The sequence below is a fragment of the Lates calcarifer genome, linkage group LG4 (assembly GCF_001640805.2).
Source record: "Lates calcarifer isolate ASB-BC8 linkage group LG4, TLL_Latcal_v3, whole genome shotgun sequence".
In the NCBI taxonomy this organism is placed as follows: Eukaryota; Metazoa; Chordata; class Actinopteri; family Centropomidae; genus Lates; species Lates calcarifer.
In genome coordinates this window covers 4,389,162-4,415,652 of record NC_066836.1, presented here as the reverse complement: position 1 = coordinate 4,415,652, position 26,491 = coordinate 4,389,162, and the positions used below count along the sequence as shown (strand labels likewise).

The 26,491-nt window shown below is 40.3% G+C and overlaps 1 protein-coding gene across 2 annotated transcripts in view; it reads right to left on the bottom strand.

The window, feature by feature from the left end:
• Positions 1 to 7,250: 7,250 nt before the first annotated feature.
• Positions 7,251 to 26,491, bottom strand: part of LOC108884341 (contactin-associated protein-like 4) — a 79,926-nt gene continuing 60,685 nt past the window's right edge. Inside the window, exons 18-24 of one of the 2 annotated variants that reach the window (XM_018678192.2) lie at positions 22,521 to 22,760; positions 20,187 to 20,411; positions 18,445 to 18,578; positions 15,588 to 15,675; positions 11,823 to 12,041; positions 10,870 to 10,941; positions 7,251 to 10,144 (exon numbers count right to left, since the gene is read on the bottom strand). In XM_018678192.2, the coding sequence (XP_018533708.1) occupies positions 9,948 to 10,144; positions 10,870 to 10,941; positions 11,823 to 12,041; positions 15,588 to 15,675; positions 18,445 to 18,578; positions 20,187 to 20,411; positions 22,521 to 22,760 (1,175 nt within the window). In that variant the 3' untranslated portion in view covers positions 7,251 to 9,947. The remainder of the gene's footprint in view (positions 10,145 to 10,869; positions 10,942 to 11,822; positions 12,042 to 15,587; positions 15,676 to 18,444; positions 18,579 to 20,186; positions 20,412 to 22,520; positions 22,761 to 26,491) is intronic. The other variant, XM_051069807.1, reaches the window with a different exon arrangement.

Below are 26,491 nucleotides of genomic sequence, written 5' to 3'. Positions count from 1 at the left end.
GAAGAAACAGGAAGTGTGCCAGGTGCCTCACCTGCTGATTGCTAATTAGGAACCACACCTGTGACATGTGCTCTGGTCTATAAAGTGAAGTGTATCAGTTGTGCTCTGTTTGCACTGAGGAGAGGCTCTAAGAAACAACTGTTTATAAAATGATGGAGGCCATATGTCACTATTACATGACTCTTTAACTCCACACTTATACATGGGGGGAAAAAAATCTTCCACCTTCTGTTTGTAACACATCATTTCATCTACACTTCTTGTCACATCCTCGTGATATCAGCTGTAATTGAGTCTAGGAGGAAAGTTCAAACCTGTCTCATTTCAATGTTAAATCTACTCTGTGACACCAACCCTTGGTGGGGAGGAATTGTGATTGATGACAAGACAAATTGATTGGTTCAAGATTGTGGTTCATCGTCCCACTCAAGAACATGGAGGTCATTTTTCATTCAACCACCCTCCCAGAGAAAAAAACAGTCTTTGCCTGATTCACTGAGATATCTTTCTGTCTCATGCAGTTCAAAACATTGTAAACTAATAATCCATCACCGTGTTCTGACCTTGGAACATAAGCAGCACCACTGATGTGTTACAGAAATACAGGGTGAATAATGACACAGCAGCGGTGTGACCTTTAACACCCAGCCTGACTGACGGAGGAGAAATCCAGGTGAGATGTGAATATGGATGTGGTTACAGCTCTGATTGCCAACACAATGAAACTAGACTTAATGATGGATACACACAGAAGCTGTGTGTTGTGAAGATAATTATGACAAATCTGATATGTAAAAACAGTGTGGGTGGCGACACTGAGGAAGCTGTGATGTGTGAAACACACCAGAACAGATGGTTTACATACTAATGCACCGATAAAACAATGATGGAACCAGGTCACAAAATGAAAATGTGTGGCTTTGACGTACTTTAATTACTCATTAAAATGTACATAGTTATTTATGGTCATACAATTAGCATATGCCCACATAGGAATACATGTTTATTTAGGTAATACAGTTGCTGTTTAATGCAGTTTCCTGCCTATGCTACTTCTAACACACATGAAATGATTCATGGGTTGAACCTGGACGTTTAGCCGATGCTTTCGGCACAATTTGTGCACCGCAAATGATCAGGATGTTGGCAGAATCAAAATGTTCTGTTTTACATATCACATTTTGAAGTTAGCATGCTAACCAGCTAGCCCCGGCCCAGCTAACCTGTCTCGTTACTTTTTGATAGCGACTCATTGTAGCATCAGGACTGCCCTCTGAAGAACTAGTGCTGCTCAGATAACTTGTTAAAATCTTGTTATAAATACGATGAAGGCTGAAGCTCTTGGCAAGCAACCATCACCACCACCTGCTCCTGACAAAACTGCCAAGACGGTCGATTCTATACCAGGTTTAGCTAACCGTTATCTTAAACACTGTTTTAGTGGCACATCAGAAAATGTCTCATGTGGGATAAAGCTACAAACTATCATGCCTATCCTACGTCTTTTTTCATGCGCTGTGACAGAAATTATATTTTGTTAGTTCACATTTTGAAGTTAGCATGCTAACCAGCTAGCCCTGGCCCAGCTAACTCGTCTCGTTACTTTTTGATAGTGACTCATTGTACTGTCCAGACTGCCCTAAAGAGCTAGTGCTGCTCAGAGGACGTATTAAAACTCCTTATTATAAATACAATGAAGACTGACGCTCTCATCACCACCACCTGCTCCACAAAACTGCCATCACGGTCAATTCTATACCAGGTTTAGCTAACAATTATCAGAAACACTGTCGTACATCTTTTTGTGTGCGGTGTGACAAATTATATATTATTTGCTCACAGCTTGGTAGCAAATGCTTTGAGGTGCAGCACTGGTCTACAGGGGGAGGGTTGGAAACCCTCTTTTATAGATAACTTGTAGAATTGAAAATGCACTCTAAAAAAGTGCTCATGTTAACAGGTCAAATCTACCGGAAGCTGAAATTAAATCCCATCCATCACTTTTACAACGCTTTCTTTGCTGCCTGCTGCTGCCGGTACTCACGTTGTGTTTGGTGTCTTTGTGCATTAGTAAATATTGACATGGCAGGGTTTCTTTTGTTGAATGATTTGTCATTGAAAACACCTGACTAAAGAGTGAAATGAGAAACCTGTGCTAATGTGTTGCTCGCTCAGCTCTACATCTTCTTATATACACGGTATATATCCAGCAGAGATGGGAATGCTTTCCAAAACCGTCATTTCAACAGGGCCAAATCAGCCCAGTGGGAAAATTAAACTGTGGCTGTCAGCTCCACCTGAGCTGTGCTGCTCCCTGTGTGAACACACAAACCAGCAGAGAAAACCTATCTCAGTTTAAATAGATCCATTTGCAAATACATTATTCATGTTCCCCTGGTAGGCACTAATATATTTTTACCTGCCAGCATGTTTAATTTATTACTTGGAGACATTTCTCTTGCCTCCAAACTGGGTGAATAAATTGCGAGATATGTTGTGTGATATTTCTCAGAGGCTGTCGTGTCCACTCAGGCTGCATGCATCGGATAGCACTAATGATACCTCCAGCACCAAAATCAACCTTACTTCAGCAGTTATGTATTTATCTAGGGGATACCAAGTAAGGATGAATAGCAGGTGCTACAAGTGTCAAACGTAAAAGATATCCACCAACTACACACAGAAGTTTTATTCAAGTAAAAGAACAATAACTTGTGTAAAAATGTGCACAGATAAAACTACAAAGTAATGTTACTTTTACATTTTTTAAAATTACATTTTAAAATGTAATTTAACTGGCAAAGCAAAGCAAAAAAGAGAGTAAAATCAAAGCAAAAAGAAAAAGGAGAAAATACACAACAGGGCGAGAAAAAAAGGAACTAAGGCAGAAAAAAGGAGAAAAAAACAGTAAATTGTAGATGGAGAGGCAGAGAATGGGAGGAAGGAGCCTGCTGAGCTAGAAATATCTTTATCGTCTCGGTGTGTGTGAAGTAACAACAAAATAGGACTCCAGTGTAAATGTCGGGATGTAGGTGTATGTAATGGGAGAGGAGCGGCAGGGCAAATGACACACTTTACCAAGTGACTGCCTCAAGATACTAATGACAGCGGAGGAGCCTGAAGATGTACAGAGAAATAAGAGCATGGAGTGTATAATTGAAAACTGAAGTCTTTTAAATGAGTTTCATAAAATCAGATTGTTCTTACTGATGTACCTCCTCAGTGGAACACAGTGTACAGAGTGGTTTCCTTTCTTTCTTTCTTTTCTCTTTGTCTTATTGTATCTAACCAGTTTTGTCTTGAACATACACATAAGGATTTAAAGCTCGCAGGGTTTTTAGGAGACAAAACCTTCGTTAATAGTCGAGGTCATCTGATTTCCGCCTGCATCCTCCTCCTCTTGCCTCATAAGAAACTGAAACTGAGATGTTTTCAGATAATATATTCCTGGATAGCGATGCTGTGAGGAGGCAGAAGGAGAAGCTGGAAATGTGTTTGGAGGGAGAGGTTGATGAGTGTGAGGATAATCCTTAAAGTAGTCATCGTCCACAGACGGCCATGTTTAAAAAGTTGTCCTCCACTGCTGCTATTTTTACAGATTAGCTGTTTCTTCAGGGACTGTTTTTCCATTAGAGATTAGACCAGTGTTATCCATTAAGAGGGAAAGGTGGGAAACCAGAACAATCTGATAAATATTCCCTGCAGACAAACATCAGCTTGATCTTTTCATTCTCATTGCCTTGTCCTCTTTACATGAGACACCAGGTGACAGCCATCAACCATGGAGGTACAAATAATTCAGTAAGAACAACAGGCTGGAGCTGAAAACTCACAACTACCTTCTCACATCTGACATTTGTCAGAAGCATCTTGATGGAAAGAGATGGAGCCTGTTCTGTTGACAATACACCTGGGTAACTTTTAGCTTGTGTAGTAGTATTAGTACTTGACTAATATTTTCAGGGTCACAGACGTCACATTCTTAAATGTTAATAGATTTTAATGAGCTGTTGAGGCTGGTTCCAAATTTAACAGATGTTTTAAATGAACAGACATGAATAAAAAGAAGAGCTTGTTAGATCATTTGTTAGGTAAGAGAAATGAGGGTGGACTGACTCTGCTCTCTCCTGCCTGTTTGTAGGTGGGCTGATAATTAGCAGGACAAACTCTGTCATGTAATTACTCATCTGATTGAATTCAGACTCCACAATGAGAAACCTCTCCACGGCAGCTCAGATCATAAACTGTAGGTGGGCTGGATAATTACCAGCAGCCTGCTGCGAGAGAAGAGAGCTTCTCCCTGCAGCAGCATCATGACAAAACATCAAGGGTTTCAAGCTGAAGCAGAGAGAAGCTCCACTGTGTCTCTCGCTGCAGTTTAATGAGACAAACTCCTTTACTCCAACAGTGTCCTCCAGCTCCCCCTGACAACTGCAATAAAACAGGAAGTCACATCCAAAACCAGCAAGGTGCAACTTCTCAGATTTCTTAGGAATCACAAGATTGAAAAGCATCTTAAATCAGTTTGATAAAATCTTAATCCAAGGTCAGTTTAGTAACTTTTTCAGCTGCATTTCATGGTTTTCAGAGCAAATGCAGTTTGCAATTTAAGTTAAAATAGAAAGTTGTGTCATTATATTTTCTATACTGGTGATATTTTTCTTTGTGGAATGAGGGATAGTGTAACTAATCTAATCTATACTTATGTGAATCTAGTCTGCGTTAGACCAGGAGGTATCCTACAAAACAGAGGTGAGGTTTTGGTTCTGATAAGCGGAACTTTCCACATCGTCTGATCCGAGTGTAAATCATCTCAAAGCCTAAAAATCTCTCCAACTTGCCTGCTTCTGTTTACATCTCTTCCTCTGTGATAAGTTTCGATTTGATGAGAGAAATCAATAAAACAGTTTGTACCTGGATTGATCTGATCAGTTCAGATCATGAAAAGAGCAAGTTTCTGCTGACTCATCTCTGACGACGCTGGACGGCTGATGGGAGGCGGTGCTGTTGTTGTTGTTGTTGTTGTTGACTGTTTCAAAACAATCCCTCAAAAACTGAAACCCTTTCTAAAACTTGCCTGGAGCAGCAGATTAAATTACTCTAGACTGGATAATTGGATGTGCAGCGTGCCCACCTGTATATCAGAAACATTAACCTACGATATTATGACAGTGTTGTGCTGTGTTACTGCAGCAATTATCCTGAAATGCTAATAGCTTGTTGTAATGATTGTGCATAAAAACAGACTGAAAAACGTTTGATTTCACTAAAGTCAGTACTGGAGGTCTTTTTGTTTGAGTGCTAACAAGTGGAATGAATAAAAAAGTACGGTCACCCCAACTATATCAAGAAACTGTTTTCAGTTGGAGGTGGTACTAAAGCTGCTCTGAACAGACCGTGACAAATGGTGATAGCTGGCCTTTAATTCAAAGAGAAAATGTAAGGTATTCCACATGATAAGTCCTATTCCAACAGAAGCTCTGGCCGTACTGGAGTGCTGAAAATAATCATTTATTCTGTTCATTTCCTCTCAAAGACATTAAAAAAAAGAGGCTGATCGTAATCTTTAAATTACTTTTAAGAGGAAATATGTGATACAGCAAATTATTCATCAGGAGTGTTCCAGCAGCAGCAGTAAATGCTGGCTATTTAAAATCACTTCAGTGTCACTGTGTTGAGTTATTCTGCTGTATTCATATAATTCACTGAGTTCTCTTCTTCTCAATGAATAAAATAAAAAGATCTTAATCTTTAAATTACCTCCATTTTTACATGTTAAGTCTCAAATGAAACCTGTGCACAGATGAATGAGCAGGTGTCCGTCAGCAGGAGTCCTCTGGTTTCCCAACGTCTGCTGCGTGAGATGATGATGATGATGATGAGCAGATCGACGTCCTCCTGCTGAACAACATCTGTATCATCTGGAGAGCAGAAGAGGAGCTGCTGATCTGGATTAAAGGAAGAGAGGGAACCAGGGGGGAGGAGAGAGCGAGTCCTGGATCTCTGCAGGATTCAGATTTCCTTTCCTTTGCTTCATTAACACAAAGCATCAACACAGATGTTTGTTGCATTGCGTGATAGGCAGATCAGAGTTGGAGCGAGTAAATATCAGTCGGGTTTTAAAGGTGGTGGTAAAAAGTTGCTACACCTCTGGAGGCGTACAGGTCCTGGAGAGATACGTGGCGTCTCTAATACACCTACACAAACTGATGCTACATCAGGGACAATCTGACCTTCAGTATCTTGCCTAAGATACTTCAACATGACGATTGGAGGAGCCAGGGATCAAACCCGCCTTCTGATTAGTGGGCGAGCTGCTGTATTATCACTTTCACCACTCAGATTTATGTAGATCCAGGATACGAGATGATGATGATGATGATGAAGCCTCCATGATGCTTCCAGGATGGTGGCCTGGTCTCAGCTTCAGCTGTAAAACCAAACTTCTGCAGATCAGGATCCACTTTTCCTTTTGCTTCATAGACGGAGGTGAACGTCCATATTTCACTTTACAATGCAATAATCTTGAAGCTGAGTGGTGCTCATCACCGTAATGAAACACAACTGTGTACTGCACCGCCTCAAGATGATCCTCATGATCTTTGAGTTTCCTTCAGTTCGAGTCTTTGATATCGCTGATGCTGCAGAAGTCAGTTATCAGCTCTCTGATCATCACCAACACGACGAGATTCAAATGGATCAAACGGGGGATCACTGATCAGAGGCAGTTAAATCAGCGTCTAACCTCCAGGCTTGTGAGTGTTTAAACAGGCACAAAGGCTAAAAGGCCCTTCACAGAGAATCAGTCTGATGCTTCACAGCTCTACAGAGCTGCCCTCTTCTCTCATCTGCAGCAAAATGCATGTTAACAGGCATCAGAAATGTCATGTTCCCACGCACAACTGACGGGGGGCAAGCGATAAAAAAGCGTAAGTTAATTATACTCGCTGTGGAGGGGAAGGCTCAATCCTCAGTGTCAAGAAACAACAGGACTCAGTGATGTGAAGGTACAAGTTTATCCCCAAACAACTGTTTATTACACTGTATATTATACTATATGTTAAATGTTGGATATTTTTTCTGATCTGAAAACAAAAAGAGCACTGTGAAAAATGGGTCCTCAGTGCGATATGATGCTAATTCTGATGGTTATACTATAGAAAGTATCACTGCATGATGTTGTATTATCTTAAAATTGAACACATACTGAGGCTGATATCTGCCCAATAAAATGAAAATCATACTCAATCTCTGAAAAAACATTTTTTTATTTTCATCAAACAGGATTTTGTCTGTAACCAAACAACCAGAATATGGTTAAAATCTTCTGGATATAGTTTTATTTTTTATTTTTTTATGCTGTGTCACTCAACTCACCAACGTCACTGTTACTCACCAATCACCAGTACTATGAACCATCACATTATTATTATAGCTACACTGAGAACTGAGAGAAAAGAAATCTTGATGGAGATGAAATCAACAAAATCTTGATTCTGGAAATTTAAACAGCGCACAGATTTTCTGTCATCTAACACCTGATAGAACCAGAGATGAGATCAATATATCTGTCCTCAGTCAGAGGAAGAGTCAGTGGATCATCAAATTCTTACGGATTCACCATCTGAGCATTACGTTAGCTGTCGGGATGTTTCAGTCGGGACCAAAATGGTGGACAGATTATCATCCCTGGGGCCAGAATGGCTGAAAACGACACCCACAGATGCTTTTCCTCACTGGATCAAGCAGGAGATTAATGTAGGGTAGAAAGTTGTTGACCCATCTGTGTGGAGAGGTTACTTGTTTAGTTTTACTCAGTGTGTCGGGAGTGAGCAGCAGCAGCAGCTGCACAGCGGTGAGCACTATCAAATAAAAGAAACAGCTGAGAACAATGGCGGCAACCAACTTCTTCTTGTGGGGTGAAAAAAAAAAAAACAGTGAAAGTTTAAAGATGCACTTTGAAGTTTTAGCAACTTTTCTCATTAAAATCCCATCTGTGATTTGCGGCCTCGCTGAGAGACGGTGGTGTATATTTGATAAACAGCTGCTGTCGATCCTCTCTCTGCTTCTCGGCTTCACTCTATCAGCAGCACTCTTTACACATGAGCTGAATTAACACATGGAGGGATTTGCTTCATTTTCAGTGTTAATATCAGGATGTGTTATCATTACATGTCTGCCTGACGCGCCGTGTCTCGCGGATTATCTCTCTCAGTCTGATCATCTCACCGCTTTCTATCGAGTCACAATCCACCTGTCAGACAGAGGCTGATTAGCATTTCAAACACACACATTAATGTCTCGGCGTGCAGCGAACAAGGTGACGGCAGCCGCGGCGTTACAGAGCATGTGCTGCTGTCAAGCGTTAAAAGCTTTACACTTAAGAGAGACGGGAGAGGAGGCTCCCAGCATGCAGCAGGGGAGGAGAAAACTTTCAAGTGGGGGTAGAAAGAAACAGCAAAGTGAACTGGATGTAATGGTTTCTGAGCAAACCACACGTGGTAGAAGTCTAGAAATAATCGAGATTAATGGATGTGGTATCTCAGGAAACATTCACAGTCGCACACAAACAAAACTTCTTACAAATGAATCCAGGCTACACACCAGGCTCCTCGCTTTACTCGAACAAAACTGTTTGAATCACATGAACCACAGCGATGGTGAGAAGTCTCAGTTTCAACAAGGAAAAAAACGGCTTGAATTCAGGCTACGATACATAAGAGGCAACTCTGACATGCTTTAGTCAACCTGATATCACTTCAGGTATCTGCAGTTCTGAAACATTTAGTTGAACTGTGGGGGTGAAGGTTATGTCACAGCTTTCAGACTTCCTCTGACGTCTCACCTCGATTGTTCCCAGACAAATTTTAAAAAGTATATTGACCCTGTTTTCATTCTGTCGTCTTCACCCTGGATTCAAACTGCCTGCTGCTGTTTACCTACAATATGAGGTTGTTCGGCTGTAAACAAATACACCAGTTTCTCCTGTGGTATTTATGACAAAGAAGCTGCTCAGGGAGAGTTTGCTGCCCTCGGGATTGTGGGATATGTAGTGTTAAAACACACCCATGGATTTTTTTTTTTTAAGGGGAATTTCACTAATTTCATTTTCAGAGTTTGGAGAACACTTACTGTATATGTGGAAATAGTTGTGTAAGCTGTGTGTGTCACTGAAAACAAGTTTGGAAATGAACAGTCTGAGGGTGTGAGGTTAGAGAGAAGTGACCTCCTAGACTTTTAAGCTGTGATTGAAGTTAGTGGCTCCAGGCTACATTAGCTGCTAGCAGCTTAACACATAGGAGTGCAATGTTGAATTGGAGAACTCTTTTCAAGCCTTGTAAATCAATGAGATTTTTGAGATTTTACTGAAGTTATTTTTCCTGCTCAAACCCTCAGAGGGGTTAAATTAAACATTACTGGAAGTTGAAGATGGAGGGTTAGTAAGTGACCATGTAAAAGGTAGGATAAACCTTCCAGGTGAAATAATAAAGCAACAACCTGCCAATTTGAAGTCTCTCTACATATAACCATCTCAAACCCCAACCACAAGAGGGTGTAGCTTCACGTTTTCCCTACACATACACCATAAAAATACTGATACCTTCATTATTTTCAACATTTCAATATGACAAAGTGACGTTAGCCAGCGGTCGCTACAAAGACATTAATTCAACATTTACATTTTTGAATATGTACAGCTGAAACGAGGATATCAACACCTTAAAGTCCAACACTGTTGCCTGTTTGTATCTGTATTCACAATTTACAGAGAAGCAACAGAAAGACAACACTGTGTGAATTGTTCTTTTTTTTTTTTTTCTTTTTCTTTTTTTTGCCTCCACATGCTGTAGAGTCACTTCTGTAGGTGAAGTGTGAGTGCAGAGTAAAGTCTCCGGTCTGCACCCTCAGCTCCCCCCACCAGTTCACCTGGTTGTCAAACCTCCAGTTTAAATAAAATACTCCTTTCGGTTTTCACTGGAGACGGTCTGGGAGTCAGTCTGGTTGTTGAAAGGAAAATCTGGGCTGTCCTCCTGTTTGACTCCCTTCACATCCTGATTCCGATACGTCTCTTTTCTGCGGTACAGGAATCTGGCGGTTATCGCCAGGCCAGTCACAAGCACGAAGATCACCACTGCGATCACACCTGAGAGGGCAGAGGACAGTTTAAGATGTTGAAAGGAGAAGTGTCTTTTCAAATTTCAATCTGCATGAAAATCAGAACAGAATATCTTCCTGTGGTACAGTCATTTTATTTCATCATGTTTTGATTATCTTAATAATCTAACTTTCAAGTACATTAAACACCATTTTAAATCTCTTCTGCTCTGTTGAGCACATTTGGGGAAAATGATAGCAGGTTTCATTTAATTGGAATTCCAAAATACGTCTGAAATCAATTTAATATCACGTTACATTACAAAGAACATGCTTTTTAAGATAACAGCAAAAAAAAAGCTTTCCCATCAGAAAGTCACTCCTGCACAGGTTTAATTAGGTGAGCTGCCCTTTGTGCACTCAGGCCAGTTTAATGGACAGTTTTAAATGACTTTTCTCGAGGTCTCACCTTTTTCTATCTGCACGATTTATAGATTGAACCTTTTTCAGGCTTCACTTTGAATCAATCTGTGCTGGCAGAGCAACAAAGTTTTAAATGAGTTTTAAATGGACTCTTGCCTGGCACATCACTTTTTACTCTTTCTTAGAGCTCGACATCTGTTCACCTGAGCAAAGATGAGGTGTATCCAACAAAAAATGGTGACAAATATCAGGTTATAGATGATGATTGTGACAAGATTAAATATCAGTTTGATCCAAAAACAAAATCCTGAGGTGAAATATGTGTTCGAGTGCAGAGAAACAGTTCAGTACCTCCAATCAGAGCCGAGTCGGTCCTGATGGCATTGACTAAAGGTTGACCTGAACCCACTGAACCAGACTGGTCTACAGCAGAGAAAGAGAGAAGAAGTGGTGGAAGAAAAGAGAAAGATTTAAAGTAAAAAAAAAAAAAGAAGATTAAAAGACCAAAGTCCACCAAGAAATATAAGAGAAGATATTGGGGATAAGAAAGAAAAGCAGAAATGATATAAAGGAAACGTGGGAAGTAAAGAAACCAAGAGAGAGAAATTAAAGGAGAATAATAGAAAATAGAAGGAAAAATAAACAGATCAGATCAGAAAAAGATGAACATCATCATTCAGAGCAGACAGGGAATAACTACAGCACCTCTCTAATAAAGCATCAAACTGGATGAGAATTAATACAGAGGAAAGAAATCCCAGAGGAAACTCCCCCCTGTGTGGTCCAGATTAATGAACTCATTGATCACACTGTCATTAGAAGCATACTGTATGCGATTAATGAGCATGAAAAGCAGCTTTCATGCAATTTACAAACACAGGAACTGAAAGGCAACAGAAACAGAGATGAAATAAGAGTTTCTCCATCTTAACTAACTTCTAATCGGTGATAGTTAAGGGGTATAACAGAAGATATTATCATCATAATGGTTCATTGGGTGACATCAATTTGCCTGTAACAGCTCTACTGTAGCTGAACAATGTGTTAACAGAGGTGTCAAGTCTGAATGGGTTTTAGCAGCGCAGCTTGTCATGCTACATAATGAGAAGCTTCAGGCTTGACAAGTTAAACCAAAGATGTTTTAATGACTCCTAATCAGGCAGCTGCACCGACTGTGGCTTCATATTTCATTCAGACTGCGTGTTAATCTGTCTCTCGGGCTCTTTAGTTTTTCCTTTAAAAATGGTTCATTTGTTGGACTATTCTGAGTTTTCAAAGACACAACCAAGTGCTGCATCATTTACCTGACAGGTGGTGTGTGTTCTCCGCTGCGTAGGGATTGGCCGAAGCCGGGGAGCCGCAGTTGGACTGGACTAAAGGTCCGGTGATGACGACGGGGCTGGTGTCCGGGTGGAGCAGAGCAGCTTTCAGAGGGCTGATGGAGTTAAAGTGGACCACTGACAGACAGCCAGTGAAACCCAGAGCTGCCAGCCGGGCCAGGTCTGGATCCAACTCATCAGACTCTGAAGGAGGAGAAAATAAAACACTTACAACACACTTTCATTTCATACTTTTCATTGCTTCTGTACGTAATGTTAACTTTAAACAGCCCTGTGCTTTGACTTCTTCCATTCTGAATGAGGCATATTCACTTCTAGGATTACAGTCTGAGCTTAATACATTCACTGTGGTTAAACACGTGGTGGTAAAACGTTTTCCCCTGGACAGAGCTTTGATTTCTCCCTGGTCGACATCTGTGTTGTGAAACCAGCAGATTAAACTCTCCCTGAATATTATCGTTACTCAGAGACCTAAAAATTGATTAACAAAACGAGAGATCAAGACTAAGAGGCTACAGCCATGCAGGTCACTCTGTGAGGATGCACTGACATTGATGTAAGCTAGGTGCAATGTTCACCATCTTAGTTCAGTGTGTTAGCATGATAACACTCATAATTACAGTGCAGCTGCTGATGGGAATGTTGTTAGTTTTGGAGAGGCGATCACCACAGTTATTATAATTCATCTTTAATGCACTCAAAACTACAAATGTCAAAGTCATGGTGTCATCTGGGAAGAAAGAACATCTGTTTAAAATGTCACGGCAATCCAGAGATACCAAACCTTAACACACACCGACAGATTCACCGACTGAGCTGCAGGTCACCCTGCTATCCCTCTCTGTCTGACAGAAGTGGCAGTGTGTTCGACTGTAAAAGTACAGGACTTGTTATCTGTTGTACATGTGGTGTGTTTTCTCTCCTGAATGCAGCAGCAGGGACACACTCTGACATCGAGTCGGGATCAATCATCCTCATCCCCCGAACCAGTCCACAATAATGCAAAACGTACAGTCGCAATCCTTCATCACAGTAGACAGGACGAGACAGATGTGCACGCTCCTCCTCTATCTGTTCGTTTTATTGACTTAAATCCCTCCATCATTCACCTCCGCTCCCTCACAGCAGAGTAAACAGCAGCTGTGAGAAGCCGACGTCGCCGCTGTAACCGGCTGCATCAGTGTCTGTTCACATGACTGAGAGGTGACTGTGGTTTTCTTTTTTTACCAGGACACATCTGCATGTTGATGAGAGCAGCAGGAAACATTACTGCAGCCTGTGAGCTCCTCTCAGCTGATATACTCCTCACTCCATCACCTCCACCTCCTCTCTGTCTCCCCCCCGTATTCCTTCCGGGTCCATTAGTTAGGCTGATGGATGACAGGGTTGGAAGGGAACGACAGAAAATCCACTTTCCTGCTGCTTTTCTGATCCCGATCTGACTCTCTGCCTCTTCTGGTTTGACAGAGGGGAGGACCGTTCACATGCTGACATGACGAGGTTAAAACACACTGAGTTGAGGATTTGAATCCAGAAAGACAAAAGATACCGAGAGAATCAGTGTTAGTTACTCTATAAAATGTGTGGTGTGCATGCCTGACATAAAATCTTTATTTATTTGGTTTTATTGTGAAATTTAGCTGCTTTAAATAGTATATAAAATTAGTTTTTGACAGATATGGAGGTCTGAAGGCCAAAACCAGAAACCAATAGGTTTTGAAATGAAGCTACTGATGACAATTTTGCATTCAATATATTTATACTGATCAATTCCATGCCTGAGAATCCAAGTAATGAGTCTACACAGAGTAGAAAAGCCTCTGAAACATCAATTATAGCCTGAGACAGTCAAAGACCCGACTGAATTTAATCATAAGAGAAAATAATTGAGCATATTTTCATGCTTTCTTGTGTGTGAGAAGTTTTTTTGAGATTGGTTAAAGACTATAATGGTGAACACTCACACAAGAGGAATAAACAAACAAACTTTCATATCAATGAAAATAGAAAATACTGACCATGTTTTTTAAAAGTTCAAACTTCATTCCTGTAGTAAATAGTAAAAGGCACCGAAACACACATTCATCACTGTCTTATTTTGTAGTTAAATTAATAGTAGTAACAGACGTCTCTGATGAAAGCTAGTATAAAAAGCTGACTCATGTTTTACTGCTAACACCCAGTGCGTTTCCTCAGTCTTATCAGAGAGCTGTGACTGCAGCCTGCGGCCTCTCAGCCCCTCATGTTATTAAAAGCTTATATCTCCTTCTGTCTCTGATGGAGCCGCTCACAGAGAACATGAATAAGTCATGACGGAGCAAATTACTGTCTCACCCCGACTCTATTACACCTCCCTGTCCAGGACTACACAGCTAAATGGATAAGGCACGGGCACTAAAACACCGGGAGTTAGTGACACTTTGCAATAAAGCATCTATTAAATGGACTATCTTCTGTTGATGTCTGTAAAAGTGATGAGGGAGAGACAGCATGTGATGGCAGCAAAGGCTGCAGCCCGAAAACATCCCGAACTCAGTAAAATAAGGAGAAAATAATAAAAAAACAGGCAGAGGGCAGGGCCTCTACAGGTACAACATTTCTAGTGTGTCAAGTCAAGTGATGATTGAGAGGAATTCCTATACATTGTTAGGAAAATCCTGGATAATACACCTTTTTGAAGGCTGTTACGAGTGTCTGAGGTCATCTACTTCAAATTCAGACTTAGAAAACTTTATTTATCCCATCGGGCAATTCAGTCTACTCAATCTACCCAAACTACAAGAAAAGAAAAACACACACAAACGACGAGTAAAAGGACACTGACACCTTGTGTGTTTACAGTTAACATTCACACTATAAAGTATTAAATATATTGCACGTTAGCGACCGAAAGAACGAGATTGCAGATACATGTGGCTGAAATGAGTAAAGTCGCTGCTCCTTCGCGTTGAAAGGAGCCAGTTAAGGTGGTTCAGGCATCTGGTTAGGATGCCTCCTGGGCGACTTCTTTTGGAGGTTTTCCGGGCACGCCCAACTTGGAGGAGACCTCGGGTTAGACCCAGAACCTGCTGGAGAGGTTGGAGAGCTGAAAAACGTTGCTGGGGAGAGAGATGTCTGGATTGCCTGTTGCCACCGCGACTCGACTCCGGATAAGTGGAAGAAAATGCTATGCTACGCTATACTGCACGAGTAGAAACACGAAATAAATAAGGGCATAATTTAAAAGGACACTCATTGAAAAAAGCCACTTATTTAAAATGACTGCGGTAGCAAAAGGAATGAGAGTAGCAGTTATTTAAATATGACGTAAAAGTGATTTTACTCAATCTGTACAGCTTTAACATTTATCTAATAAGGTATAGTTCCTGCTGTATGTTGGACAACATCAACATCAGCTCCTCACCTGCTCACAACATGTTGTCATGGCTGAAAACCTCAGTTTGAACTGCGACACAAGAGCTTAAAAATTATGCGGCTGTATCCAACCTCACTATCTGCCGAAGTAGTTTTCTGTTTACATCTAAACTCAGCTCTACTTAGCCCTCAGCGTGATAAAGTAATTTACTTTTCATCTTCGCACTAACAGCTCTGGCTGCATTTATTCCTGTAGATCTTGGTGAGAAAGCACATGCTGAGTGTCAGATGGGTCTTAGAGAGCACTCACACTCATTTGAATAACAGCTCTGAGTAAAAAGGCCTTGTGTTTACTTTTACTGCCTCCTCACTTACCCTGCACCCTGCCCAACACCAGAGACTTGATGGCGTTGAATTCTCCGTCAGACGTCAGGTTGAAGTCTTCTCTTGGATTTTGGTCGATCTGAAACAATCAACATATTTCTCTTATTAAATGTGGGGGAAACTTTTTTGTGGCCTCACTGGACTAATCAAATAAAAAAAGTCACTTTAAAATGAAATAAATAAAAAAAAAAATGCAAGTTCTCTCAGTGGAAAAACTGTGCATGTGTGAATTTTGGAACTACACTTGTTCATAGTTGAATTTTTTTTAGAACAGTGTTCAGCTTTCTCTTTTGTTTCATCTCAGCAGCTCAGTGGGAGAAATGAGCTACAGAGTCTGGACTTTCAGAGAAAAACATTCAGTCATCTGGGGTGAAATTCTCCACTGGAGATTATTTTAATGAGGACTGTTCAACAGAGAGAGTCTCACCATGTGGCTGTGGAGAGAAAAACTAGTCGGAGCCAAAACTGAAGTTTCCGAACTAAACTTCAGCATTTAAAGGACTTTTAACACCAAAGGTTGGAGAGACTTTACAATGGTTTAATATTTTAGTTCTATTTCAATCTATGAGTACAAGTTATAAAAGCTGATCACTTTAACTTGACTTGAATCTAATAAGATCAGATGGTCCTGTTCTTAAACTACTTTTTAACCTAATTTCAAACGTGTGACGTCCCAAACTTGAGCTCTTTTAAAAATCCTCTTTCAAATGGAAACAGTGAAGTGCTGAAATGTCTTCCCAAACTCTGAATACAAAACAAAACTTCCAGACAAACTTCAACTGTACTCGAGTAAATGAGAGTTATCTTTAAGATGGTTCAAGTCCTGCCATAGACATATCTGTGAAGTCTTCACCTTACATTTTGCACTTTACCTGAACCTTCATGACTCCACCTCATGAACAGACAGATTAAAGAGTAAAAGTTAAAGTGGGTCGACTATAATAAAACTAATTAAAAAACCTGTGTAAGAGTTACACAAACAGACACACAGGTACAGTAAAAAAAAGCTGTAAACAGCAGCACAGCAGATTGTACACGTCGGCTAAGACACCAGTATTCCTGTGTTGGAATGGCCCAAAGGTTTAAAAGCTTTATGTAGGAATGTGAATACAATATAAACTGGAATAATCGTGGTCTTAAAGTTGGATTTAATGCAGGACCCACCTCAGTTCATCTAGGTTTTTTAAAAATTAAATTGTAGAAGTTGCAGATTCCATTAGCACTGTGCTAATCAAGTATGGAAGTATGGAAAGTGGTTACAAGTCTGTTCTGCTGGTATCAAAGTTTTCTTTGATCCCAAATCGATTTGATTTATTTTACAATCAGTTTCTAGATATTATAACCTGGAGTACTTCTCCTCTGATGTCTGAACAGAGGGGACTAACTGGAGCATGTGGTGAGATGAAACCCTCAGAGGAACAAACTGGACTCAGAACAGAGGACAGCAGTGTATTGGTAGCCCAGAGTGAGTCATTTTTCAACGGGACATCAGCTCTGGGGAGAGGATACGACACTGTCCACTTGTGAGAGACCAGCGTGGAGACTGGACGCTGCCGGCCGTCAGGAAACAGCTCGGCGAGACGCTTGTTCGCCTGATGTCCCCGGAGTATGTTCCTAACGATATAATGATTCAAGGTGATAGGAAGCGGCGAGATGAGATGCACCTCATATTTCACTGGAGCTTTGCAATACAGAGACTGAGGAGGCTGCGCCCATGCAAGACGAGGTCACCTTGTAATTCATCTCGCCGTGTTGATAATTATACAGACTCTCAGGCTGCCGGCTGCTGGTTAGATGAAGTTAACCTCATATATCATCTGAGGCTGTTGTTAACAAGATAAGAGATTCAGTGGATCCAGATACGATTAAGACGCTTCATATTTCATCTGGAGCTGTTTTAATGTGTGGTTTGTCTCTGCTGCTCTGTTGTAGCTCTGCCGTCATCACTGGAGCTTAATTATAGCAGAGAGGAACAACACAGTGCTGTAGAGAAGGGACTCTGTTCGTTCCTGCCTCTTTACTGATTAAAATAACAGAAAAAACACACACATGATCCTCCATGTGTTTCTGGTAGATCATTAGTTCCAGTATCCAGACATTTTTAGTGAATACTATCTTGAGTGACAGCAGGAGACTCATTATCTCATGACAAATCGTTTTAAATGTCATGTGCACAAAACCGTCACTCCTGTGGTAAATTGGTGAAAGTTTGACAAAAACTCTTCATCTATTAAAAAAGTACCTGCCCTGTTTTCTAAAGGAGCAGAAAACAAATTTGAGCTCTGTTCAGTCTGCAGGTCAACACTGGAGAGCATGCAGACACAAATTCAGACAGGAGCAGAATTAGATTTGAGGAAGAGGGCACCTGCAAACCTTTTTTAATGAGCAAGGTGCAACAGGATCTGCCTGTATCTGGACACTGGGGTTGTGCTGTTGAAATTTTAAGTCTGCATGTTGAGAGACCAAACACACATGATGACAACTAATGTCAGACTTTGCAGTTTTGTTCTTATAGTGTGTGATGTGCAACAAGACGACCAACACAGCCACACCACACACTAACAGATTCACCACCACCAACCAGAGTCTGGACTCTGAAAACTCTAAATCACACACAGTCAAACTTTAGAGTAAACAAACATGGCGGACGACAATGTTTCTTTGTTTGCCGTGTTTCCGTCTTCACTCAGCTAGCTTCCTGATTGGCTATCATTCCGTCCCACTCAAGACAATTCTCCTTGCTCCTAAAAATCTTTATACTTTCAGACCAATTTATTCAACTGTCTGTAGAAATAAGTAAATGTTGTGAATGACATTGCACTGCAGGTGTGTGTTTGTGTGTTGTTACCTGCACAGACACAGAGTCCGTCAGTCTCCTGATGCTAACAGTGTGCAGTTGTCCGTTGGCCAGACTCCTCACTCTGCTCCTCAACACTTCTGCATCTCTGCTGCTGTCCAGCTTGTACCTCACCTCCAGCTTATCTTCACACACACACAGACACACACACAGTTTTCAATTTAAACTCTTTCTTCTCTAATCTGGATTTCTGTTTTTTTTTTAAAGATGTGTTTCCTTTTTTTGTGCCTCGGCGATGAATCTGAATGATGAGTATCTGACTTAATAAAGCTTTTCATATCAAGAGGATTAGAATTTAATTCCCTATCAATAACAAAACTCTGAATCTAATTAATTTTCCTAATATTCAGAGCATTAAGAGCAGATTTAATGAAAGCCCTGTGATGTCTGTGCTGTTTTAAATTAAAAAGGAGGATAAGAAATTACACATCGTCCTTCAGGTGCATACATAATAACATTTATCAAGTATGGTAATTAAAACCACAAAGAATATTTCATTAATATGACTCACTATGTTCTTATTATTACAAACATTTATTAGCCAAGATGGAATAATTATTATATATTAAATAATTATTTAATGTAAAAGCTTAGCTTAAACAGTAATTGACAGAGAATTTCCTGAGTTTGGTCTGTAGAGGGCAAAAGAAATAAATCAGCTGAACAAAACAAAGCTCTTAGGGATTAATTTGGACTAAAGAACATTTACCTGACAACTCCACGGTCAGCGTGAAACCTTAATGCTCTGCTGTCCATCAGCTTTGAGACATTAACACCAGAAAAAAAATCCATTTACAGCTAATCTAGCAGCAAAGTGCTGGTTTTTATTAGACCCCTGGATGTTGAAAATGTAATTTTAAATTCCAAGTGCCTCCTACTACTCTTAAAAGCCAAACTCACAACATAATCATCTGACTCAAAAGTTTATAAAACACATCAGTGAGTTTTCTGCTGTTTTATTCAGCAGCTCACTGACCTGCCGCCCATTAACAGCCCACCAGACTTTTATTCCCTCTGCATCACTCATCAGGTCTCGCTGGTAAAACCAGTGAACGCTTTTTTTTTCCGGCCAAAAGACAAAATATAATGGCCGGTCCAGCTGGACAGATTAAAAGGCAGTAGAGGCTGACGGGTTGAATCCAGAGAGAGGAAAGATCTGACAGATCCTGATAGATCTGGTAAAGCTGCAGAGCAAAGGATGAGGAGGAAGGTGAGAGAGGGAGGAAGGGAGGGAAGGAGAAGGAGAGGAGGAGACGTCGATATCAGGAGAAGATGACAGGAACGAGAGGATGAGGGGAGGAGAGGTAAGATGAGAGGCTGGGAAGAAAGAAATGTTGAGGAAAGTAATTGGAAAATGTTGAAAAAAGGAAAAGTCTTGACAACATTTTTGAAAAAAAAAACAAAAACAAACGCAGGCAGAGCAACAACCAGTGAGGAAAAGACACAGACGTAAAGAGAGGTAATTAACTGGAAAGAGTAGTGGCAATTAGAAAAGATGTTCAGAGGGTGAAAGAAGACTGGAAGAGGGAAGGAGGCAAACAGGAAGAGAGGATTATAAGAAGCTTTTCATAAATAATAGAGGCCATTCAGTCTCAAGTCTGAATGACCTGGAGGAGAGAGAACAAGAGGAAAGAGGAAAGTCAAGGTGGATAGATTTAAAAGAAAACAAATCTCTACTTAAGCTTGGACACTTACTATACAAACACACTCCTTCAAAATAAAAGCCTCCTCACCGTGCTTGTTGATGAGCAGGGCCAGGTACTCTCTGTAGTAGGAGCTGATGTAGAGCAGCAGAGCCGGACTCTGGTTCGTCCTGAAGCTCAGGGAGACGTTCTCTCCTCTCAGCGTCATGTCAGAGTAGATGGAGGACGGCAGCGTGCTGCTGTTCCTGATTAACTCGTACGGCTCCTTGAAGGTGTAGCTGACGGACGTCCCTGACTTAAAGATGGCCGACACCTCTGGAGGAAGAGAGACAGCCGAAGAGAGTAGATTTTGCAGGTTACAGCACATAAAATGAAGATATTCTTCAAACATAATGGCCCCGCTGATCTCCAAGGCAACTCTTCCTACCAAATACCACACTGAAAACCTTTCATTCTGAGCCACTGACTACAAATGTATTTGAACCTTTTGAGCCTTGAAAGATAAATGAAGGTTTTTCTCATGTTTTCAGTAGAAGTAGAACTGCAGTCTCTTTCATACCTGTATCCATATTTGGGAATTTCACCACTCAAAATGTGAAAAGTTTAGAGACCAAATGAGGTTTCTTTTCTTTGCCGACACGCGATATATCTGGCTACAGGAAAATCTCTGTAACAGGCCAAACTGTCATTTATCAACTTTTGAGACCAGCACAGCAGCAGACTGAGAACAAGCTGAACCAGAAAACTTTTTTAATTTGTTAAAGAATAAAGAAAAGTTACTGAGTGCAGTAGTGGAAAGTAAGAAAGTAGGTATTCATTTCTTTTATATTTCTAATCCACTACATGTATCTGACAGCGGTTATAGATGCTAAAACCAAAGATGATTTATTACTTTTTTGTTTCTTTATACTCACAGGGTAAGAATTTAAAGCTAAATTACAGAAAAATGTAAGAAAGAAAGAATATAAAAAATTAAAACTTCACCAAAATATCTAATGCAGGGCTTCTTTCTTGTACTATGTAGGTGTTCAGAATATTCTGTTCAACACTTTTTGAATGTTTCAGAACAAGATCTGAGACTCTGCAGGATTAAAATATCATCCACATTTTACCACTGTTTATTACTTTAGTTTTGTTTAATGATGGATTTCTTGTACAGTGGAATCATTGACTTTCACCCTGCATGAACACCATTTATTCCACTCTGCAGCATCTCCTCTGTTTTCTCTCCACTAGAATCATTGTTCAATATTACCGGCTGCTTCCCTGGCAGAGTGACATTCATATATTTTCAGTAACTTTCCTCTTTGTTTCAATATCATAATAAATTGCTCAGGGTTATTTTAGCATAATCGGATATTTATAGCATATAAACAACTGTACGTGGCCTAATTAGATTGCCAGAGAACACAAGGCTGTGCTCACAAAAGCAAGGAAAAATCTTTTATACAAATTAAGGAAAACAGTGTTTCACAAGTTGCCTGACAACTTTAAACACAGCTATATTAACACAGCATTTAACAAATGCATCAGTACAATTAAAATGTACTTTCTATGCCTCACACTGCTGACAGAGATGCAGATAAGTACAGTGGATGGAAGGACAGGGAGAGTCCTGAGCTCTCTTACATTGTTGAACCCAGATATGAAGTTCAATGTGATAATGCAACAAATTAAACATCAAACTAATGACTTAAATATAGACTCCAACACATCAGACGTTATTTGCATGAAACGTTTGATGTCACATCTTGATGTTACTTCTTGATGATTGTTAAGTTCAGTTAAAGGTTGACTGCAGTGATACAGATTCTTAACCTTTAAACAGCAGCAGAAAAACACCCACACATGTTCTCAGTAACAGCCTCTCTCTCCTCTTGTCTTGTGTTTATTTGGATTTATATTTTCATCTTTTACCTTTTGTTAAATAAGTTATGAAAATATATCCTCGGCTCAGACAATCACCATCTCCTTCACTCTCTTCCTTAAGGAGCCACTAGCTGATTTATAACATTAAACCATTAAAGCAGCTCTAACCTTGTCTGGTGAGATATATGAGTGCGGGGGTGGATGTGACACTATGGAACATGTTATAAAGTGGTTAGACAGGTCTCATATGCAGTGGTCAAGGCAGGTGGCACCACTTATGCTGTCTGAGCTAAAGAGAAATATATGGCAGCATAAATGGTTTTGGCTTTATAAAGACTGACAACTTTTTCAACAGAACTTAAACTCTTCAAGCACCTTACTTCTGTCTGTTTTATGTGCTGTCAGTCGCCTGACAGAAAAGTCAATTCACCTTTTTTTCCATTGAAAAGAAGTCGCTACAGTAACTTTCAAAGTGAGCACATTCTCCAACTAAAGAAACCGCTGCAGCTTTTGAGTCTCCATGTTTTGCTCAAGGAGAGAACATGCTGACAGTACCTGTATGGCAGAAGACTCCGGTGTAGGCTGACAGGCCACAGTCGCACTGGAAGCCGTTGGCTCTCTCCACACAGCGGCCCTGGTTCTGGCAGAGCGAGCCGTAGCTGCTGCAGTGACCCGGGCAGCCGGGTCGGACCCCGGGTGTGATCTTCGCCCTCTCCTCCAGGTCCAGGGTGACGCCGTTCAGCTGCAGAGAGCGAATGCAGCCCCGGAAACCCTTCTGCCTGGAAGCTGTGCCTCCTGATAACATCAAAACAGTGGGATGATGCTTTATATTTCATGCAGAGATGTAAAATGCCACACTTTAAATTTCCGGTGTAAACTGCTATATTGAAAATATCACAAACAATCAGCGTCAACGTAGCAATCAAAGCTTGCACACTGAGAACAAATAAAGAATATTTCTGCCTGTCTCCTATTTCCCCTGCTTCGCTTTCATCTCCTTGGGTGTTTTCTTTCTCCTCCACCTGTCATCTAACAGCAGATCCACCTGCCGCCTCTGCTCCCCCAGAAGCTCCAGACTGTCAACAGTCTTCCTATAAAATGACACAACAATGAAACGGCAATGAGGCAACAAGCTGTAGGTGGAAAACGGAATTGGGGACATACCTTTCATCAGCTGTCTTTAGGTCTGTCTGTGAAGCATCATTCTAGATGTTGACAGGCTAACAAGGTGGTTGGCTGCCTTGTTGAATTACTGTCTGGCTGTGCGTCTTGTCATAAGTCTGTCTACAGGTCTGTCTGTGTGGAATAGGAAGGTAAACTTTCCATCACTTTTCCTTGTACCATCTCCAGCACCTCACTTGCAACTGGCCAGATTTTTTAAGATAATGGCTACAAACCTAAGGGCAAGTGAAATAATATCAAAAATACATGTCCACCTTTGCACACACACTCACATCCTGTGCTCTTGTATGTGGTGGGAGTTCAGACCTGACAACCTGTCATTTCTGCAAAGATCACGGATTGAAATTGTTATTGTCCTCTGACTTTATGCCGGCACTTTGCTTCCAGCGCTCAAAGCTGACAACTTCCCACTGCTCGGCAGCAGCAGGTTTTCACTCCGATAAATCACTGAGCTCTTTGACTCCTCTCTCTCTGCTCTAATACAAGGCACAAACTGTAAATTATTTAAACAGGCGTGAAACACACAAACAGCCATAACACAGAGGTGAAAATACACACAAACTATTTTTTAAATGACCTTCAAGTTTAAAAAAAAATGAATATTGTGAATGTATTTGAAGGTGAAACAAAGAAACCTACAATAGTCATAATCCAAAAACCTTTGTGGAGAGAAAAGGATATTTTACTGAATGGGTGAAATCCTCACCATCACTGGAAAGTAAAAAAACATCTCAAAGCACGAGAAGCACTGTGGGAGCTTTCCTTCTCTAAACTGGGTCTTGAACTCTCCTGATGCAGCTCAGACAACAGAACAAGGGTGTTTTAATTTCTTTATGGGCAGCCAACATTAAAGGATGCATTAATTTCTACCATAATGGCCACTTTGCTTCATTACAAAGGCATCTTACAGGGCACAGTATCTTTTGTTCTTCACTGGATGGGCACTCCACCATGTTTTTCTTCTATACAGTGCGCTCTACAGGGCACTTCACCATGTTTGTGTTGACTGAAAGAGCTCTAGAAGGCAACAGCAACACACAGGGCACTGCATTTAATCGTCTTCATTTAAAGGGCACTTTGTTGACATGTTTTCTTGCTTGTGAGGGTACTTCACAGGGCTCTATCACATTGTACTTCAGTCCAGGTTGTCACATATAGAAGAGCTCTACAGGGAACTTCATCACTTCAGATCTCGCTGTTATAAAAAGCATAACGAGGGGGTTGCGGAGTGAGGATGAAAGCCGAGATCAAAGAATTCAAATGCGTATAACCTCTGACCAAAGGAGCAGGGCTGTTAGTGATCCCTACAGCCTCAGCTCTAACAAGACTATTATCGTCTCTCTACATGACACGGAGTGTGAGAGCACACTCTGTACTGGAGTATACAGTATGAGCAATCATCAAAGGAAATGTATGTGGCTAAAAATATAAAGAGCCTTGACCTGTGTAGAAAGTGTAGAAGGAGAGAATCAACTCTGAGGAGTTGGCAGAAGAAAACCAGCTTCAACCACAGAGTACACATATCAAAAGTAGATTATTATGCAATAAAGCACACAACAGATGGGTTATTAAATGTGTACAGAGGAGCAGCAATAAATGATTATCTTTAATAATTTATTTGGTGTTTCAGCTGCTAGTGTGGCTGAAGACTCTTGGTCTTGTTATAAATGAATCAAATCACTGTTTAGTCTATAGTCAAGTATTAAATAATATATTCAATTTAGAGTGATACGTAACTGAGAAAATCACTGTTTTAGAAACTTAAAAACATTTATTATTCTTTACTTTTCTGTTGATTTGCTGTTTGTTTCAGTGCCAATGTGGAAAACAGTGTTTGCTGCAGGAAAAGGCAACAAAATAAAACATCTGTACGTCATCAAGTTTGAATAGACAAACAGAAATAAAGATAATTTGCTTGTGGGATACAACAGAAATCCAACAACACCTCAAGAGCAAGATGATTACACGTGGTTTCACTGGAAACACTGTGTTTATGCTACCACTCACAGGATGCACAAAACACATTTCTGAACACATCAGCCAACACTGATGCCAATTCTGCACCAATAAACTGCAGCTTATCTGTCCAAACCAGGCAATACAACAAATAATGTGAAATGCTGCTTACAATGGATGCAAAAGTCTTTCACTTGAAACTGCTGCATGTGGATATTTTACAACTACAAATATCAGGCAATAAAGAAACTGGAAAAGCAATCCCATGGCTTATAAATCTATGCAAGGCAATAACACGGGTTATTAATTGCGACAATGTAATTCACTGCCTTATAAATCTGTACAAGGAATAATTAAGGCTCATAAATACACTGTTTGTGAAATTACTGCTTATGAATTCATACAAGACAACACTTTATAATTAATATAACTAAGTAGACTGACTTAAAAATCTGCCTCCTAAATGCACAGCGTGTGATAATGTAGCTTAGTTATTCAAAATGCACGCAAAGATAAGAAATCCAAACATTTCTCCTTATGAATTTGTCAAAGCCAGGATTACAACTCATACATAAACTGTGCATTATAATAAAGCTTGTGGCTTGTGAATGCAGAAAAGCTGAGCTGATGTTAATGTTTATTTATATATGCTGTGTATTCTGTACTTTCTATTCATATTTCAGGCATATAAACCTTTATCGAATATAGAATATATATGTATATAATGCTTTTAGACTAAGGAAGAGGAAGGAAATTCTTCATGTCTTCATATTAAATCGACCTTGAAGTCAAATATTTTAATGCCACCATTCATTACCAAATCATTCTGGGAAATAACAGCAGCACATTTCCATTCAAAGACATAAAGCTGTCAGTATTCCACTGTACACTATAATTCAGAAGTAAACACATACAGGTTTAGGCTGATGGTGGTGACCTGCTGGCTATTCAGAGGGGATTATCAGCCAAACACATTCAGCCAATCAATATGCACCTTGATTTCCCTGCTGCTGCTGCTGCCGCCTTCGTCCAATCTCATCAATGTTTGTTGGTTTGTTTTCCCTCTGCAGCGTGTTTACTGATATGAAGTGACATACGTAATATTTACAGGATGATAAAACCTGATAATAACTGATGGATTTTCATTATTTTTTTCCCTGCAGATCTACACACACACTCAGAGGTTAAACACAGAATCAGACTTGTAGAAGCTGAACCGATGAAGCCGAGATAAACAGAGGAGGAGTATTGATGTAGTTGGTGGTTAGATATTCTCAATGTGCTAATGAATAATTTACAGCTTCAGACTCATTCACAGATTATTTAAAGACCTTTGCTGCATGAAATCATATAACACACTATCTATAATCACTGCTCCCTGCTGCATG